Raw genomic sequence first — 19,094 nt, 5'->3', positions numbered from 1 at the left:
TTCGTTGGATACAATTTTGTTTTCAAGCGCTCTGGTTTTAATCGGTGTAGCAACTGCGTGATCTAGGTTCGTACTGAATGAAAACCCAGTCGTTGGCTGGCTCCCCAATCTGACAGCTCAGTTCTTCGATCGAGTTCAAATCCAGCGACTACTACTACTTCCCAGCCCAAGTTAGGGCTAAACGCTTCTCACCTGATCTCGAGCCACTGTTCATCTTGAGGTTCTCGGTGGAGGACGACACCGAAGACGAGGCCGAGGACACCGATCCGCTCTTGCCGTTGTAGTGGCCATTGGTGGTCAGCAGCTTCTGGGCGGCAACGGCCTCTGTGTTCTGACCAAAGGGAATGCTGCTCTTCATGTGGTTCTTGCCAGGGGTGATCGGGCGGGTGGGCTCCCCAAACAGCCGAGAGTGGGAGTCGACGGTCTTCTGGCCGCGACGTGGTGCATCACCTGGTCATCGCGGTTGCGGGAGTTGTAACAAATCCAAAGAAATCAAATGAATTGGGGGGAAACCAAAGAAAATAAAACAATCAAATTAGTGGAGTTGTGTTGGAGTAGAATTTTAAAATTAGTTTCTCAACGGTGTTTTACAAGCTTGTACGTAATTTGGACAGTGGTTGGGTGAGTACACTGAGAGAAATCATAAAATGCGTAATTCATTAAAGGAATACATTTTACCCCTTTAAGGAAAACTTGATTTCATATTTTTTTTCTTTGTGTGTGTTGTATGGCAAAGGTTAGCCAAAAAAATTGAATGCTCGAGCTCGAAATGTCATCGGCAGCAGGTAGAAAAAGGAAGCATGCCAACCGGTTGGGAATAATGCAACTTCTCGAGTGGGAGTGGGTCAGTATTTCTGTGGGAAGTGGGTGAGCTGTGTTCGGTGTTCTGGGTTTAGTCGAGTCGAGTCAAGTGTGAGTGTCAGTGCAACTGGAGAAATTGCGTTGGAACATAAATTAGCACAAAACTGACGACAACACAAAGCAAAGTGAACAAAATTTTGGGTTAACTACGTGGTGAGGGGACAACTGTGCAATTGTTGACATGAATTAGGAAAGGGGAGACATAGTTCAAGTACCAATGAAATAGAATCTGTGAGCTCCTTGTCGTACTGCAAAGATACGTAGAAAAGAAAAGATATAGAGCGGGGGTAGGAAAAAAAGAAGAACGAGAACGGGAAGAAAACGATACACATTTAATAAGCATTTAATTGACCAGAATCCACGACATTATCTAAAGACATATCCCATCATGGGCACAATTTCCCAATCAAATGATAGAACAAGCAACTAAGACTGATTTGATTTTCTTTTTTCGATTGCTAGGGATCACACATCATAACATATACATATGGGTGTTTGGTATTGGATGGTATTTAGACCTCAAGCTTACCGTTGTTTTTCACTCCATTATCTTTCTCGGCAGCGAATATGTTGGATGCCATGCGATTCTTCACGTTCCTGGGGGTCTGCGGCATCTCCGATCCAAAGATGTCGCTCGATCCGCCGCCCGGGGGCCTCAGCACCCTGCAAAAAACAAAAACAGAAAGGGGGAGACTCATTAATTACAAGCTCATTCTTTTACGCTCGGTAATTGATATGGCACAGTGCATAATTCACAAATTTCCACACGCTCGACGATGAGGAAAGCACATCGAGCTTAAGCGCGGGGAAATGCATTTAATGTCTGTGTCTAATCATTTTCACTGCGGCTGGAAATGGCAAAAGGAGCTGGGGATGGAGTTGCAATTGGAATTGCCGGAGGAGCTGGCTGCACTCATCGAGTTTAAGACGGAGCTGGCTGGGTGAGCACTCAATGGGCATTAGAAGTCACGCCAAGATGCATCTCCCATCCTCCGGCCGCATCGCAATTAAGTGGAAACCCTGGCATAAAGAATTGCAGCCGAGACAAAAGGCTGGCCAAAAATGTTATGCTTTGTGGCATTCGCCAGCCACTCAGTGCCCGCTGCTCACTGCTCACTACTCAGTCAAGTCAGTCAGTCCGTCGCGGTCCAGGCAACGCTGCCCAAAACCAAAACCACCAGCTACAGTGCCGGACGGTGGTGTAAGGCCCAAATGGTGCCACAACACTGCGGGTAATCGTTGTTTATTAAAATTGGCCCAGGCAACGCAGCAGGACTAAATGAAAATAATTGTTATAATAACAGTATTAAAGTATCAGGGGGGGAAATAATAATATCACACATTCTCACGAAGTGTGTTTAAGTAGTTTACAAGAATTTCAACTATAATTATAGAAGACACAGTTGCTAGCAAGTGCATCCTCATTTTCCTTCCTGTTTTTTTCTTTTTTAGTTAATAAAGCATACTTGTTTCATTACAAACATCATAGTTCCTCAATTTCTTGGCATTTTTTCTTGCCCGCCATAACACAGACATTTGATCTATTAATTTGGCCAAACTACTGGCTGTCTTGCGCACGTGAACCGCACTGTCAGCCATCGAAGGCTGCGGCTAGGCTTTGGCTAGGCTATTCGAGTGTATCTGAGGTTTCTGTGAATGCATTTTACCGCCGCCAGCATGAGACGTCAATTAAACTCTGCAACAGTTAGCTGAACTGTGGATGCTACCAACTCCAGCACCGCCAGCTTCTGCAGCAACTTCCATCTCCTGGTGGTGGACGGATTTGCCCCTAGGCTCGGAAAGCCAAAGACCATTCACTTGTCAACATTTGCTTTTGGTCGCTCTCTTGGCCCTCGGGGCGTCAATCAAATCAGCGGCCTTTCAGTGGGCTAAAAGATTGCGTTTTTAATGCACCATCTGCACGCACTCCTCCTCTTCACCTCTTCGCAGGAAAGTGAGAGTCGTCAAGCGATGCCAGCTACTTTTGTTACACTTTTCTGATAATTAACAAAATTGCATTGTAATTACGCCCGATTACTGTTGGCCTAAACAAAGCGTTAGGCTAAAAAAAAAATGTGTGGAGCGCCACAAACAATGAGCATAAATAATAGGGGGCAATTCCCAGTTTAGCATTCATTTCGGGTATTAAAACTTTCTACGGCTAGAATTGAATTGAGTGCAGCGGAAAAGGGAAAAGCTGAAGGTGCGTCGTCTTCCTGCTAGAAAGTGCAACCCAATTCGCGTGCCCCCGACGGAAGAGGAAGGCGTCTGTTGCTGTTGCTGCGGCTGCGCCTAATTAATTATACCACACTACACCGGCGGCGGCCTCTGCTTTGGCCAGGCCAACACTTCTTGGCCCTCGGAACATGACAAAGCGTCCAAAGCGCAGCCGCAAAGGCAAAACAACCGTTAAACGGCCGCCGCAAGTGTGTGAACTGCTTGACGGGCGGGCAGGTGCAAAAGGGGGAGGCAATTTACCTACACAGAGAGAAACAAGGAGAAACAATGTTGCGTGAAAAACAGAGAGTGGGTTCATTAGACTATAGAAAACTAGTTGGCTAGAACTTGTACAATCATATTATTTGATTTGAGTTAAGGAAGTTGTACTAAAGTAATAATGGCTTCCCTTGAGTTATATATCAATTTCATATACAGATCCTATGAATGCTGATGATATCATCTCTTGCTAACTTTCCAGTGTAGTAAAGCCTTGCGAAGTGGCGTCGCGTGGGGAAATCGCTGGAATAACTCGCGCTCGCAATCGCAGTTCGGGTTGGTTTGGTGTGTGGGGTAATTGCGATCATAACTGTCGCACACTCTATTTATAAGACCTGGCCTCCGTGTGCAGAGTGTTCTTATTAAAATGTCTTCGGGCTTGTTAGCATAGTCAGCGGAGCGTAAAACTCTTCTTTTCTTTTTTTTTTTTTAACTCTTTCGTTTTTGACAAAGACTTGTTTCTCCTGCTTTGTTTTCATTATTTTCTTTCGGATCTTTTTTCATGTTTTTTCAGTTTTTTTTATGTTTATTTTTTTTTTGACCGGCAGGGTTGAGAGGAAAAACTAACAAAGCAACGGTAAATGGGCAATTTTAGCGCAAGTGACGAACAAGTAATAATTATTTAAGCAGTTAAGCCGCCGGCCATGCATGTGAACTTACAACTTACCGAATGCGGCCCGATCAAATGGAAAGCGAAAGTTGCGTTTGACTTTGGCCCATGCCACATGCGGCATTCGGGCACAATGTCCATGCACTTATTGCCAAAGCGGCGAAGATATGCCGACCATCTTATTGGCGGCCAGTTAGCCGAGCCTAGACTAATTACCATTCACACGCTGCGGCTAAAACAGCTAAAACAAGCGAATAGCACAACAAACGAAAAAAAGGTCACCAAATTTGGAAGCTTTGCTCTTTTAATGGCCACAGGTTGTGCACATTTCAATTGGGCAAGCATTATTGTCCCCGGAAAGTGTCGCAGTTTATTTTGGCATGGCTTCCGTTTGAGCTGGTTTCGGCCATTTACTCTCCACACGCACTGTGGACGCGCAAGTCTGGCTTCCCCGGAATCCTCCTCGTCAATGGGCTAGGCTAATTCGCAATTAACCCATTTTCGCCGCCTGAACGTCGCTATTTTAGTTGTTTTCCCTTAACTGAAGCTATCAAATGCCAACACACTATGGCTTAAACATGAACAAGAACTGAACTTTAAGGTGACTGTTTTATTGTTATAAATAAATTGGGAAATATAGGCACAGAAAATCCTATCAAGTGTCTATGTTTTGTGTTCCACTACGGTTGGCTTGCCATTTTCCTAGGCACTTAATAGCTTGGCACTGTTTGAAATATGAACCAAATCGAATGGACCAATCTTGCGGCGCACCCCTGCCCAACAGTTCCCTCCCTGCCCCATATGATCGCGGGATCACTGAAAAACCTTTCACACGCCAGGCGCCGCGGGCAAATGTTGACCAAGTCAGGAGATCGGCGACAAAACAAGACCGCCGGTCAGCCAGCTAGTCAGCGAGTCAGCCAAACAGCCAGGTGGAGCTGGGAGTGCGCAGGTGGCTCCCAGTTGGAGGAGTCCACGGAGCCTTGGCTTCTCCCGTCCTGGATGATGACAAAAATTAATGTACATAGCGGAGGGTGGAGGGGGAAAGAAAGGAGCCAGCGGCAGGGAGGAAGAGGCCAATCCGAGCGAAAGGTAATGTGGCATGGTGCTTGCTGCAACAACAACAACAGCGGCGAAATTTGAAAACAACCTTTTCGGGTAAAAGTTGTTCGGGTTGTGCATATAGAAAATACTTGGCTCAAAGTGATAGTTGTCGCTCTGATTTAGTTTGCGTTTAGTTTTTCGATTTTTCACTCCACGTTCATGGCCTTTCTTCATTGACACGGCTCTAGGGTATTTTTCCTGCTTCAGCCGCCTAGCCTCCCATTCTTCTTCCACCAAATGCTGCTGCGATAATTGTTTTATGTTTGCACACATAACACAACATATCGAGGGACTTTCCCAGATTTCCCTTTTACCCGCCGCCGTCAATTAATTACAACACCAAGGGGGCGTGGCTGGCCCAAAGTGCAAACCAGCCAAATCATGGTCAATATCCAGCAGCACTTTGTTGTAGGCCGCTCGATTTTAAATTATGAAATTAAATTTAACTTTCTACTACGCTCGCTCTTAGTTCGATTTTCATTTGGGAATGTAGAGAGGTGTGTTAGTACGACTAAGCATGATGAAAGTTAATGAAACAAAATCAAAACATATTTATAAGTAGTATTATCCCTCCAAAGAATTCTATACACTCTGTGCATTGCTTGTAGGTGTAAAGTAAGAGTATTTCCGTTTCGAACTATCTTGCACTTGCGTTGAGCTTCATAAACTTCAACGCCAAATTCATTTCGACAGTTTTCTAATTAACCAACTGTCAAAATTCGTCTTTGCACAGCGCACAAGTAAAAGTTGAAATCGGAGATCGCCTTCCTTCCTCTGCTTTTGCGAAAAGCTGTTGGAAAACTTTTTGTGTATTGACAGCGTGTGGGAAAGCGAAGTCAAAAAACCGAAAACTAAAGAAATTAAAAACTAATTCATTTGGAGCATAAGAAGCTTATTTCCGTCTCGTTTTCTAAATGCATTCCCTATGACTAATGCCTCAAAATTTCGTAATGAAAATGCCTGGTGGTGTGTGAAAATCTCTGTCGTTTTTTTTCCCGATCTGTCTGTCTCGCTGTCAAGCTGCTGCTGCTGCTGCTTCTGGCCAAGACGACCAAAGGGGCCAAAGGCAGTGAAAGAGCCAAGAAAAAATCCGAGAGACAAGAGAAGACAAGGCTGAAATGGTTGTCTGTTGTCCGTTGCCAAGCCAAAGTTAATTTGTTTCTTTTTCTCTAGTTTTTTTTTTTTTTTTTTTTTGGCTAATCCCCGATTTTGGTGGAAAAGAAGGTGGCGGGGAATGGATGTTGGTGGCTGGGTGGATGCCTCATGTCGTTTTATAATGAAGTTGCTGCTATTTGGGTGGAGCTGCGGGCGCAGGGAGGCGGCGGTACATGCAGCTTGATTAATTGCAATTGATTTTTATGACTTTGTTTAAACTCTGCAAACAGCCGGCTTAATTCGCTCGGTGTATGCGCACAAAGGGGAGTGGGCCGACCATGGCTTTCCCGGGAAAAGAAACGAAACGAGACGAAAAAGAAAAGGGTCGGGTCAAACCGATTTTCACTCGGTCTCCCGTCTGTGGAATGTCGAGGAGTCTTCTCCGGACAATCCCTGCTCATTTGTTAGTTGGTTTTTCTGTTGATTTGTTTGCCTGCTGAGAGCAATCATGCAATAAAAATTCACAATTTACTGCCAGTCAGTCGCGATGCCTCAGCTTTATGGTTTAGTCCATAAAGCTTCAGCTATGTATAGTCCGTCCAGCCGATCGTTATGCTGCAGTGCACCTGTACATCACATCATCGTGGTCATAGCGATGCAGATGGAAATGAAAATGGAGTTGGAGCTGCAGCTGGAGCTCCAGCTGGAGTTCGGAGTTTGGAGTAGGTTGTTCCAGTTGATTCGGCTTGATTCGAATGTCCGGGTAATTGTTTATCGGACGAGTACACTTGATGTGTTACTGTTTGAATCTTTTTTACTACATTTTTGATGCCCATTTATTATTGAGTTTTGGGTTTGTTCGGCTCATTATGCTTGCTGCTCGACTGCATCGCATTGCAGTCAGTGGTGGCTGCTGCGTTGCTGCTTCCTCTTTTGTTTCATTTAAAACGTGTCCCGTCCGCTTCGTGCAACCGCAAAATGGAGTGGGGGGATGTATTAAAAACCTAATGAAAATCCAACTGAAGCACGAAAATTTTGTGCGGTTTTCTTCTATTGTTGCTGCCACTTTTGTTATGATTGTCTCTCCCTCCCATTTTTGATTTACCTAAAAACGTTGATTAGTCGATTCCATTATAATTGCCGCTTCGGACAAAGCCAAATCCAAATCAAACAAAACACAATGGAACACAAAACCGAGGCGGGCAAATACCTAAGTCGAAGAATCTACTACTTTCCCCGCGGATCACAAGGAGGAAGGGGAGGAGCTACTCTCTTTTCCAGGGGGAGGGAGGCGTGGCGGCGGAGATCACTCGAGCGCGGTATGTTTACCGTTGCTTTCCACTCAAAATCTTTTCAAACCCAATCAGCTGTCGCCGACCAACATACATATATCTCTATCAGTCGGATCGGCATAGTCGGGCATTCCTCAAAGGTGATTGCAGGAATGATAATAATTGGCAGCAAGGTATTTACACTCATCCAAAAATGGAGGCCTTGCTTAATTGTTTCAATTGGAAAAGACACTTTACAGAAATACTTCTTACTAAATAAGGTGAGATCTGACTTCAGCTTGTTATATCTTATATTCATTTACATTGCTCACGATTTTGAAAAGAGATTTTCCATACACCAGTAATGGATAACCCACCCAGGGAATCTCCTGCTGCGCCTCCCAATTAAAAGCGACTTCCTTTGCCCATGATTCAACTACAATTTGAGTGTCAGGTCCACGCGCTTTTCCCATTTTCCCCTTTCCCGCGCTCAATCAAGGCAATAGCATTTAAATTGATATGTTTTCCTGGTCAGTCACGGTCGTGAAAAGTGTCAGATGACAGCGGGCATGGAGGATTGGCTCCTCCACCGAAGACATGATGACCAGGAAGACACAAGAGGGCACCAAATCAAAACCGCAGCGGGTGGCGTTTCTTCTTATTTTTTTCTACTCTTTTTTTTTTTGGAGGTGTGATTAATGGTCGGTGCGAGATTTGATGAAAATTCATAATTGGACAATGCTGGGAAGAAGGAGTTTTTGTTGTGCGGCACAGGCAAACCATAGATTGTCAATTATCGATAGTGTTAGCCTGAGCCCGATGAATAATTATCGATTAGCCGTGTGCGGTTGCAGTTGCCGTTTCCGAGGAAAGTGTGCTGTGCTGGAGAGGAAAGGAAAAGCTGGCTTGGAAAAGCCGCATGTATGTAGATGCCGATAGTGATGCTGGCATTTTTATTATTATGTATATGCGTACGTAAGCTGGGATTGGCTTCGTAAATTGTGCATTTCAGAGCCAGAGAGCAAAACCAAAGCCAAAGTCAAACCATACCAGAATTGCCGACACACTCATCGCAGCGAAAGTTGCAGATCTGCCGCTTTTAAATATGTAATTAATAAATTTGTATTGATTAATTTGCGGCTTTGAGGAAAGCGAAAGGACTTTCTAATATATTCACACACAGAGCTCCTCCCGACGAGAGGACAACTAAAACACTCCTCCTACTTCAATTTTCGCCGGATCGATGCGAATTGAATACTGAACAGCCTCATTCATCGTATCAGGCACTCTAAGGTACAGTAGTATCCATCAAGAGTCCCATACAATGTACATACAACATTTTGTGGTTGCCAGGGGAACACACTTCCACCAAGGACCGAAAAGTTTTTCCTCACTTTTCCTGCCCGATTTTTCCGTGTCAACAGGAATTACATTGACGCAGGCATTACGGAGAAATGTGTTTGATTTCCTTTTCGGTTCTGTCAATAGGTCATGATGATACTGGGTAGCGGTGGGTGGTGGTTGTGGTGCAGATTTCTGTTGATTATTCCTTATAACGACTTTGGCTCGCTTTCCGCATGTTCTGCAATCATTTGCATAAATGTTGACTTGGCAACGCCAAAAAAACATTCCCATCACGGTATTTTATATATGGTTATAAATATATGGAAATTCTTGATTTGTTTGCGGACTTTCCTTGCAGAATGAGGTTAACTTCAGGTTGTAAACAGTAGATATGCGGGCATTGTGCAAAGGAATTCAAGCGTATAATGATCGTCAGATGGATAGACAATGCCATAAACAAAATGAATTGTCATGATTTCCGCCGCTTATACAACGCAACAAAGAGCGACAATTCAATCCGATATCTTGGCGCGTCGCACCTTTGAGATTTAATTTGATTGTTTACAATAATAAGTCATGGCTTTGCCGAAGAAAGGGGGACACACACCACACACACACGGCAGACAAAACGCTACATCGAAATGCAGAGGAAAAGTATATTAATCATTTTCCCCCAGCCGCCGGCGGGAAGGTCCAAGGCGGTATGTTACACAATCGCAATCAATGACAATGATTAACACATTTTCCACACTTTATCCCCAGCAGCAGTGGCAGCGGAGCAGCCACACATCGATGGATCATAAAATCCAGCAAATTGTTTATAATGCACATGGCACACATAAGGAAAATTGTTTCTATTCGGTTTCTGCCGCGACCAAAACTAATTTCCGATCCCAACGGCCGCGAAGAGAGGCAGGGGTTCAATGTCCGCCACGGACCAGCGGACGACGGACAACGGACAGTTGAACGGACGGACGGACGGACGGACGGACAGACGGTCGGAACAGCGGACAGGGAAGCGGACTTGGACACGAATTCAAACTCGGAACAGGTACGAGAGCGTAAGAGTGGTAAACGGAACAGACATAAGCAAAAAACATTTCGGTAACGATTTTGTTGTTTCCCCACTCGAAAGGCGAAAAAATGGGTGGTGCTGGGCACATGGGGCTTGGTCAAAGAATTGCATGCAAAAACAAATGCCGAAACTAACTGAAAAAGAAAGGCGGGCAAAAGTTGAGAGAAGTCGATGGGGGAAATACCCTTGTCGTACAAGCGGCGATAAACGGTAATAATATAATGATTTATTTTAAGCGGTAATAGGACGTGATTGTTCAATAATAAACATTTTATTATATTTCGTATCATTTGGTTAATGGGCGAATCTAATCAGTTTTTACGTCTAACAAATCTGTACGATTGCCGAAAAGTGAGTTGAAGCTAAAATTGAATTTTCATAATAACTCCATAACCTATGCTTTTAGTACACCATAGGCGGCTATTATGGATTTTAGTATGCCATAAAAAATCATAAGCTTTATAACTGTAAAAATGCCATTCTACTCTTTGAACTTTCAAAGTCTATGTACTTATAAAACAAGTTTTAATAAACTGAAAATAATGCTTGAAATTAATTAAAAACACAAATAAAGCCAAGAAATCACTTTTGCTTAGATGTGCAAACATTTTGTATGTTCTACCATAATAGTGGTGTTATAGTAGTGTCACATCAAATAACATATTTCCTAACAACCTTCTCATTAAATAGCCATTGTTTTGATGGCTCGAAAAGATATTGTCATACGCCTCGCAGCAAGAAAGGGTATATTCCCAAAGAACGCCGGTCGGTCCCTTTGACTTTGGTGCGGTGGCATCGAGTGGACGACTGCAGTGATGGTGTCGCGGGTGGTGCTTTGTGCGGTGGGTTGGCGTGGGGCAGCTGGCCGTTGGGTTGGCAAAGGAAAATCAATGAGACGACATCCAAAGACATGCCAACACCAGCGGCTTGGCTTGGCTTGGCTTGGTTTGGCTGGGTGGTGGTGTGGTGGTTCACTAGGTGCTAGGTGGTTTCGGTTTTGTGGGAAGTAGGCGCTTGCAAAAGTGGTGCTCCCCAGATTACACATACGCCCCGTGCACACGCGACTGTATGGGTAGTATTAGTTAGTCAGTCAGTCAGGCGGCGGCGAGGTGAATGAACGCTAAATTAATCTACACACATAACCAAATGAATATGCAAGTGTGCGGTGTTTGTGCGGCCCGACAGCTCAGACAATGGGATAAAGATGGAAATGGAGATGTTGATGCAGATCACGATGAGGCTGCCTTCCGAAATGTTTGCCAATCAAAGTTCACTCGAGCGATGGCAAACAATAACAGAATATGCAGTAGGCACGTAACTGTTGTTAAACTTCAGGGAAAATGAGTCGGTCGGCGGATAACCTCAATATAAGTCAAACACATTGAGTAACATCAAGTGAATTACGTTATTATAATACACAGGTTTTAAACAAATACAGAATTTATTGTCCTAGCTGTAATGCTTTACAAAATATCACACAATGTGTAAATATTATATGTTAATAAAGAACCTAATCATTGTTCGTCATTGTCAAAACAATATTCCTTCAATTCTTTGCACCTTGTCATCATTAGTAAGACTCATTTTGAATAAATATTGATAATATACCTATTTGCTGAACTTAACAGCCATATGATTTTCTTTGTGCGTCATGGTAATTTAAACCCTTTTAAAACCTCAGGAGATGCTTTTTAACAAAGGCATTATTAACAAAGGCCACTTTTTTTTAATCGTATTAAACGAATTTTCTTGCATGGAACATGTATTGACAAAAACTGATGAACTCCCTTTTCCGTGTAAAAATGTGTAATGAATCCGGACAACGAATTTATCGATTCACTTTTTGACATGCAAATTCTTTGTTCTGAAGTCGTTAAAAATGTCAGTTTTTGGGTATCCTTTGGGAATTTCTTACCTCTTCTTTGCTTTGCCAACATTGTAAAGCTCAACGTGTTTGAAAGCAGCGTAGGCGGCCATTTCTGTTTGTTTGTTTGGCGAAAGGATAATCTCTCTGTTGGATGGATGCAATTGCTTTACTTTTCGCACTGGAAAAATCTAAGCGCACGCGGATTTGGGGAAAAAGCGGAGATTAGGCACGTGGGGGAAAATGTTGCAGGACGGATGATGATGACTCATAGATGGGGATGCTGCATGTGCGTAAAATCAATAAACCCTCCTCAACTGTGAGAGAGTGCAAGGAGCATCCCGGGAGAGAACGGACAAGAGATAGGAGGAGGGAGAGGGGGTGCAGTCAGAGCAGACGGAAAGCGGAGGATATCTTGCAACATTTTCCCAACCAACTACCGAAAAAATTCCCAAAAAACACTTCACTCACAAAGAAAGCTAAAAAACTTTTGATTTGCACTCGCGTGGGTTTTTTCGATTCGAAGGATATTTTGTTGGGATAACAATATATATATATACAGTATATATGTTTGAGTGTGCGACCGCTGGTGATGTGCACGTTTCGATAAATGTCTGGCGACTAAAGTGCAGTGGGAAAAGTGAAAAGCATTTTATACCACGGCAGCGCGAGAAGTTTTATCGATCCAAAAACAACGACAGAAACCCAACTCACTCAGAGCCCAAAAGCTGCACGGAAAGAGAGCGGGAGCGCAAGAGAGTGAGTGCCAGCCATGTGGCGCATCAAAACAAAAACAAACTACAGCTGATGCTGATTGTAGTTGGAGCCCGCTCTCTTCCTTGCTCTCTCCCTCTCTCCATCTCTCACTTGTGGGGCAGAACCCAACTCGTGGTGAGTTCTGCACTCCGCTTGTAGGTCACAAAAAAAGTTTAAAATACGCAAGGAACTGAAGCGAAAATAAAACATATACTTAAGCCGTGCTTAAGACACTTGCGGGATTAACATTCTGCATTTATTTATCTCATTTTATGTGCCCCACCGGCGAGAAAAGTGCGCAGATATGCTTCAGTTATGCCGTGCCATTGCAAAAAGCGCTAGAAAAGCGAAAAAATAGTTCAGGTCTGGTGCACTTCAGGGTTCCTATGCAATTGTTTCTTTTCTCAGCTTCTTCTCGATCTTCTTCTTCGTTTTTTAAAACTAGTTTCTCTTAAAAAAGTCAAGTGCTTTCAAAGTTTTGAATCCAAAGGTATCCATGGCAAAAATCATATTGCAAAAATACTCAATTCACTAAAATTCAACTCCCAGGCTTATAAACCCATACCTTATTATAATCTAAATCCAAATTCTACCATAAAATTGCAGTTGAATGGTGCAAGAAAGGCTCATATCTATGTCAGTTTGTACTAAAACATTATGAACTTAGCCCCCATTCCCAACACGCTCCTTATCTTTGATTACAGGGTGTGGACAGCACTGCTGCAAGGCGGTAGCAGCCCACAAACATGTTTCCTGGCCAAGATGAAGCTGCTGCCAGGCCAGACATCGGGTCTCGTGTCTACGAGGAGCTGAGGAACATTGCCTTTGCCGGACATAAATCACTTTCATCATCGCCAAGCGTTCAGTTCAGTTGGGACCAGCCAACAGCAGCAGCAGTAGCAGTAGTTGCAAACTCTAATTTCAAGTGTCTTGCCACTAATGAGGCCGCCCCTTTTGCCGCTTTTCCTGTATTTGCCACACTTGCTGCAGCTTTGCTGCTGCTGCAGCAAGAATTTAAATGCAATATATATTTGCATACTGCGTTTTCTTGGAAAACATTTGGCACAGATTTGCACACAGAACAGGAAGCGCAAGCCAGCGACTAAGAGGATCGGGCCATGGAGCCACAAAGTCGGCGGAATAATGGGGAGTGGGTAGGGGTGTGTTGGAAGCAGCTGGGCCAAAACAGTGGTTATTTTTAGCTTGCGAAGACGCTTTTGTTTAGCCGAGCCAAAAGTTGACTGGCCGTCGTCGCCGCAACCGCTGCTGCTTCTTGCCGTTTTGCTATTTTACCATCGGTGGGTCGTGGGACTTGCGACCCACTGAGCGGTGCACGGGTTGCCAGGGGTGGTGCGGGCCTTTGGCGGAGTGGTGCACATGCGGCAACCTGACACCAACATGCCACTTGCCCCCTTTTGCCGGTCGCTGTGCGCAAGTAAAAGCCTAGGCGTTATGTACTTGCACCAGAGTTGACAGTTCAGCTAGTTTCCCATCAACTCACAGTTTATTCAAATTATTACTGCGAGAAATATGGAAAAGATGTTAATTATGGTAATCTTGATATACGAAAAATAATCTTGAGATCTTTCTAAGATCCTCTCTTATCCTCTTCCTGCTTAAATGCACTCAAATTTCCCCTGAAAAAATTGGCATCACCAACTTGTCCAGGAATGGAATAATAACAGCGGGCAGGGGGAATGACTTGGAATGGGGACTGTGGGGCACAAGCCCACTCCATGCGGTTAAAAATAGGAGAGCTCCGTCTCCTTCACCGACTTCTCTTGCAGCTCTTGCTTAATAGTTAAGTGTCGCCTGATGTTTCCCCAGGAGAAGTGCAATGCTGGAACTCGACGCAGTCGGCACTCACTTTATTTCGAGTACAGTGGTCTCTGGCTAAACACATATGAGCGCCCGGCCGTTTTATCGTAATAAATTTCCGCTTTCCATAAATATGCCACATTCACATTTCACATTTAAACAGGCTTTCGCCAAAGTACATTCAAATATATTTTTAGCTTTTGGTTAAGTTTAGAGACGGAGTGCTAAAACCACTAGTTCGGGTAACCACAGTGACTGCGTGTGTGTGTCTAATCTCGAATCGAAGTCGTCTGCCCCATCCCAGTACCCCAACATCCCCACCCACGCCCCGTTTTTCCGACTCCATGTGGACGTGGTGCCCTGTCATGTGGTCGACTTCGAGGTAGTTAAAAAATCATAAGGCATTAAAGTAGGGATGGATTGCAAGTACAAGTACGAGTATCTGAACGTGGGCAGCGGCAGCAGCGGTAACTGACAATTGAAGTGATGTGGCGGCAAACCCTAATGATTATAAACCAGACATCGCATCGCAACGACACCTCACCTCTTGCAAGCCAAACAGCAGACATTTCTTCGGCACATACTGCGAATATTTAAGCCAATAAATAATTTCACTGCACAAAGTGAAATTTCCGGCTGCCGAAGCCCTGCATAATTACCAAGATGGATAATGGATAATCCATACGTACATATAGTATGTACGTACGTGTCCGACATATGGAAATTTGTGGCATGTATCTGTGACATTCGGAAATGCATTTTCCAAGCCATATTTATAGCCAACTTTCGTTAATTAAAACTTTACACTCACTTTTATAGCTCACGCTCCTTATTTTTATTTTAGCGATGTGGGCACAGCTACTGGAGTTACAGGTGCAATAATTCAGAGCCTTTAACGATCGTGGGAAGGTGAGGAAGCAGCTCAATGCACATTTGAATGGATTTGGTAAGGATATAGCTGGTGTTATAGGAGCGAAAGCAGCTATTGTTAAAAACCCCCCAGGGGCGAATAGTAAACTTTCTTTAATGAGCAGACAGTCAATAAATGCATTTATAGATATATAAACAAACCTATCTGATTAGATTAGTTTTGTTTGGCTGGACGCTCAACGACCCATGAAATCACTCAATGCAAACAGATTTCTTTCATCTTTCACTTACACTTACTTATCTCCAGCCAAATGGCAAACTGAAACAAAGGAGCACTGCCCCTGTGTACATTTTCACATATGAATAGTATTTAGTTTTCTCTGCGGGCCATTGACTGACCACCAAAAAGTCTTAAAAGCGGAGATTAAGTGGAGCAATTAGGAAAACGTGCACTGCAAACAACCGAAACCACCAAACACAAAAAAAAAAGTAAATGGAGTAGTTGAGAAGGGGAAAACAGTAGAGGAAGTCAAACAAACACACGGTGAGCTGAGAGCCATCAAAAAGCGACTTTCGGTCAGAAAGGTGAGCGGTTACCAGTAGGCTAAGCCATCCGTGCTCCCTGGCTCCCTGGCTGGATAGTTGCTGCTCTGGAAACTTGGCCATGCCCCATCCAGCGTTTAACATTCAAAATTCCGCTTGCCACATGCCACGTTTAGTTTGGGCTAACAACTCACTTGCCGGCTTTCCCGAAGCTTCGCCTGCTCCTACTGCTGCTGGGAAATGTCTTGAAAATTAATCTCTTTTTTGGCTGGGCCAGTTCATCATATTATTAAGGCATTAGCAGCGGCCTCAGGGGCCAGCTGCAAATCGCTGAATCGGGGAAATTATCAAGGGAAATGCATCATCGTCGGCCGTAGTAAATCTTTTAATCAATCTCCATTTCCACTAGCGCCCGTTAAAATCCCCCCCGGAACCCCGATCCCTATAGAACGAATGCAATGGATATGGCAAACACTTTCGCTTTTCGCTTTTAAATGCCTTTCGTAGGTCCAACGTAATGGGATAAAAGAGACCCAACACGGCCCGCATATGGGGCTTAAATTGGAGTTTGGCTCCAAACCCCAAGCCCCGATGATACCAAATTGTGTTTTAATGATGGCCAAAACAATAGCGCAACTTCCTCGAGTGCATTGTGTGTATACGCACTCGCAAACAGTCAGCTATTAAAGGTACTAAGGTAACAATTACCAGAGCAGCACAAAAAGCTAAGCAAAGCTGGCGTTAAATTAATGCTTTAATTTCTTTTGACTTTTAACTTTTCAACTCTTTTCGGCTTCGTTTCTCCGATACACTTTGAAAAATACCCAAAACGTTAGAGAATCCTATGCCACATGTGAAATAGAGTGCATTTGGTTACTAATTTTAGAGACATATATTTCCCATTTTGAAAATGCGTGGGGTCCAATTGAAAACTTTTGTTTGTAGAAACGAAAAAATCATGTTGAAGTGAGCGCAGGGAGCAGGAAATGTTGCTAAATTTGCTGGACAGCGCGCCAATATGCAACATCTCCAGATGAATCCACAGCTGCCTGCATACAGCTAACATCCATATATACGCCTGTTCATGCTGCGTCTGGGCAATAAAATGTCTGGCACTTGATCTGGCCAGACTCGCAATAGCCATAAGGAAGCTAAAGAGCTGCTCCCGGAGGCGTCTTTAATGGGTTCGAGATGGGCAGCCGGCCACTTGGAAAGCTATCTGCAACCCTATAACATGTGCCCTACTCCTTGGATACATACTAGTATCTATCTTGTGCAAAAACTTTCAAACTTGCATTTGCATTTTCGAAGGGAAATGCCTTCGCCGGAAAACTTTTCGAGAATTATCGTAATCGGTTAAAGGCAAGTTTTTTCTTCGCCGCCACGCCCATTCACATTCACATTTACCTGCATTACCGCATTTGCCTTGACATTTTCCCCGCCCCTCCTGAAGGAAATGCACACAAACTTTTCGCGGCAATTGCAAACTCACATATGGTGCTGGGAATATATCAAATGTAGCATGTAGTCTGTAGTTCGTAGGCCAGGTCCCAAAAACGCTTTCAATTAGTTGGCATAAACTTTAAATTGGGCATTCTCGGCGATAAATTAAAGTGAAATTAAAACAATTGCCCGCCGTTGATGACTTTGCGGGGCCACATTTCTATGAGCGAACTAATTTTCGTGAATTGGCGTGGGTTGGAAGACCTCCACCGATGGCCAAAATGGGTATTATTTCGCATTCCCAGTTTTTGGGTGTTTATAACTCTGTAAACTTGTGAATTGATGCCCCCATAAATGGGATTTTTATAGTAAGCGCTTTTTACAATTGTAAACTCGCAGCTAACACTGGGCGTTATCATCCCATCAGCCCATATAGAAATGGATTATAAATCTTAAATGATCCCAGCGGCTAAACATTTTTCAACGAAGCTACTGTAACTTCGAAATGCCAATTATTTTTACTAGCTGAAAAATCTATTAAATCTGAAATTTTTAATGGGAATATTTGAGAGGCGGACTCGATATGCACACATGTTCGCCGACTGATTCCCTGCGAGTTGAATAATTGCAGCCGCAACTGCAGCAGTAGTTACAAGACTCCCCAACTGCGTTGCTATTCAAATGCAACAATGCCTGCGATGGCAATGGACCCGCAGTTATTTCGAACCCCATCTGACGATCGCATGTCTCAGGTGCATTCAAGGTGCTATTCCCCACAGTCACCCGCCGCTGGGAAACGGATAATGGTCAAGTGCAGTGCGTGATTCGGCGCACTCCAAACTTCAGCTCGGAACGAAACGTATTGGTATGGGATTGGATGCAATGCGATGTGATGGGAGATCAGCTCAACGGACTGGGTGGTGTTTGCCTAGCCATTAGCCCAAAGTCGAGTGACTAGCGCCGAAATTGGGGATCAATTGGGGCTCTTCGATCGGCTTCGGTCTCGGTTACCGAGCCACAATTTCTCCCCGCACCAGATGCTGGTCGAGTGAAAAGTTTGCACATAAAGCCAGCCAGCGAAACGGTGGGTAAGTCACCGAGGAGCGGCTAGTGAATTATTATTTGTTTATTGAGCGAGTGAAAGGCACGTCGAGTTTGAATTTGTTCCACTGTCTGCTTAATTAAAGCCACTAAGAACGCATCAGCGCAGTTCCCGACTAAATGATGCCCTGTATCTAAATCTATTTCCCCATTTAATCGCGAAGAAAGTGGAATTTGAATGTGTGGGAGATTTCCAACAACTTTTCTGACTTTGATAAAAATATATACGTGATCTTTTTATATTAATGGTTAGATAAAGCTCTTTATATTTCGCATTGCCAGGCATTTTGTTTAAAAATGTGCTAGCCATGCAAAATATGTTATATGGTCAAAATGAAAGAAGAACGCGAGCAGAAATAACAAGTATTTCTCAACGTTTTTATTGGTGCAATTAAGAAAAATTGCGAGTTCCTACAACTTTAAAATACGACTGACCTTGGCATATGGTTTAGACAACAACGAAGCATTTTACTTAAAAGAAAGGATGCCTTAAAATCACTGCTAATAGCCGAGTCACGACTTCTGGGTGACCCACAAAGAATCCCTAAAAGTTAAGAACATCTTGCCTAGAAAGTCAAGGCTATCGACATTTCCTGCCACATTCTATATAGTCTTCCAGATCGGCTATAGGAATTCACCATATATGTACCTGAATATATAACGCTTGCCATTTACCTTCCAACAAAGCTTTGAGTGCCGGGTGTAATTAACTCCCCAGCCAAATCGGAGACCCCAGGCAATGTCAACGAATTTATGGCTGATTCTGGGAAACTCACGTCTGCCGGCCGCTCCGCTGACTAATATTTCCGACCAGAGCGTTAACACAGTTTAAAATCCACTAAA

General features: G+C 43.8%; 1 protein-coding gene across 14 annotated transcripts in view; it reads right to left on the bottom strand.

Moving 5' to 3' along the window:
• The window catches only part of LOC6606805 (microtubule-associated protein Jupiter), a 29,085-nt gene that overhangs the window by 1,736 nt on the left and 8,255 nt on the right, over positions 1 to 19,094 (bottom strand). For 3 of the 14 annotated variants that reach the window (XM_032721493.1, XM_032721499.1, XM_032721501.1), the window contains exons 2-3: positions 1,391 to 1,524; positions 193 to 450 (exon numbers count right to left, since the gene is read on the bottom strand). In XM_032721493.1, the coding sequence (XP_032577384.1) occupies positions 193 to 450; positions 1,391 to 1,524 (392 nt within the window). Of the gene's footprint in view, positions 1 to 192; positions 451 to 1,076; positions 1,110 to 1,390; positions 1,525 to 11,771; positions 11,912 to 12,191; positions 12,358 to 18,926; positions 19,048 to 19,094 lie in introns of those variants that run through there. The other 11 variants (XM_032721488.1, XM_032721490.1, XM_032721491.1 and 8 more) reach the window with 9 other exon arrangements.

The sequence above is a fragment of the Drosophila sechellia genome, chromosome 3R (genome assembly GCF_004382195.2).
Source record: "Drosophila sechellia strain sech25 chromosome 3R, ASM438219v1, whole genome shotgun sequence".
Lineage (NCBI taxonomy): Eukaryota > Metazoa > Arthropoda > Insecta > Diptera > Drosophilidae > Drosophila > Drosophila sechellia.
This window is presented reverse-complemented; position numbering and strand designations above follow the sequence as displayed.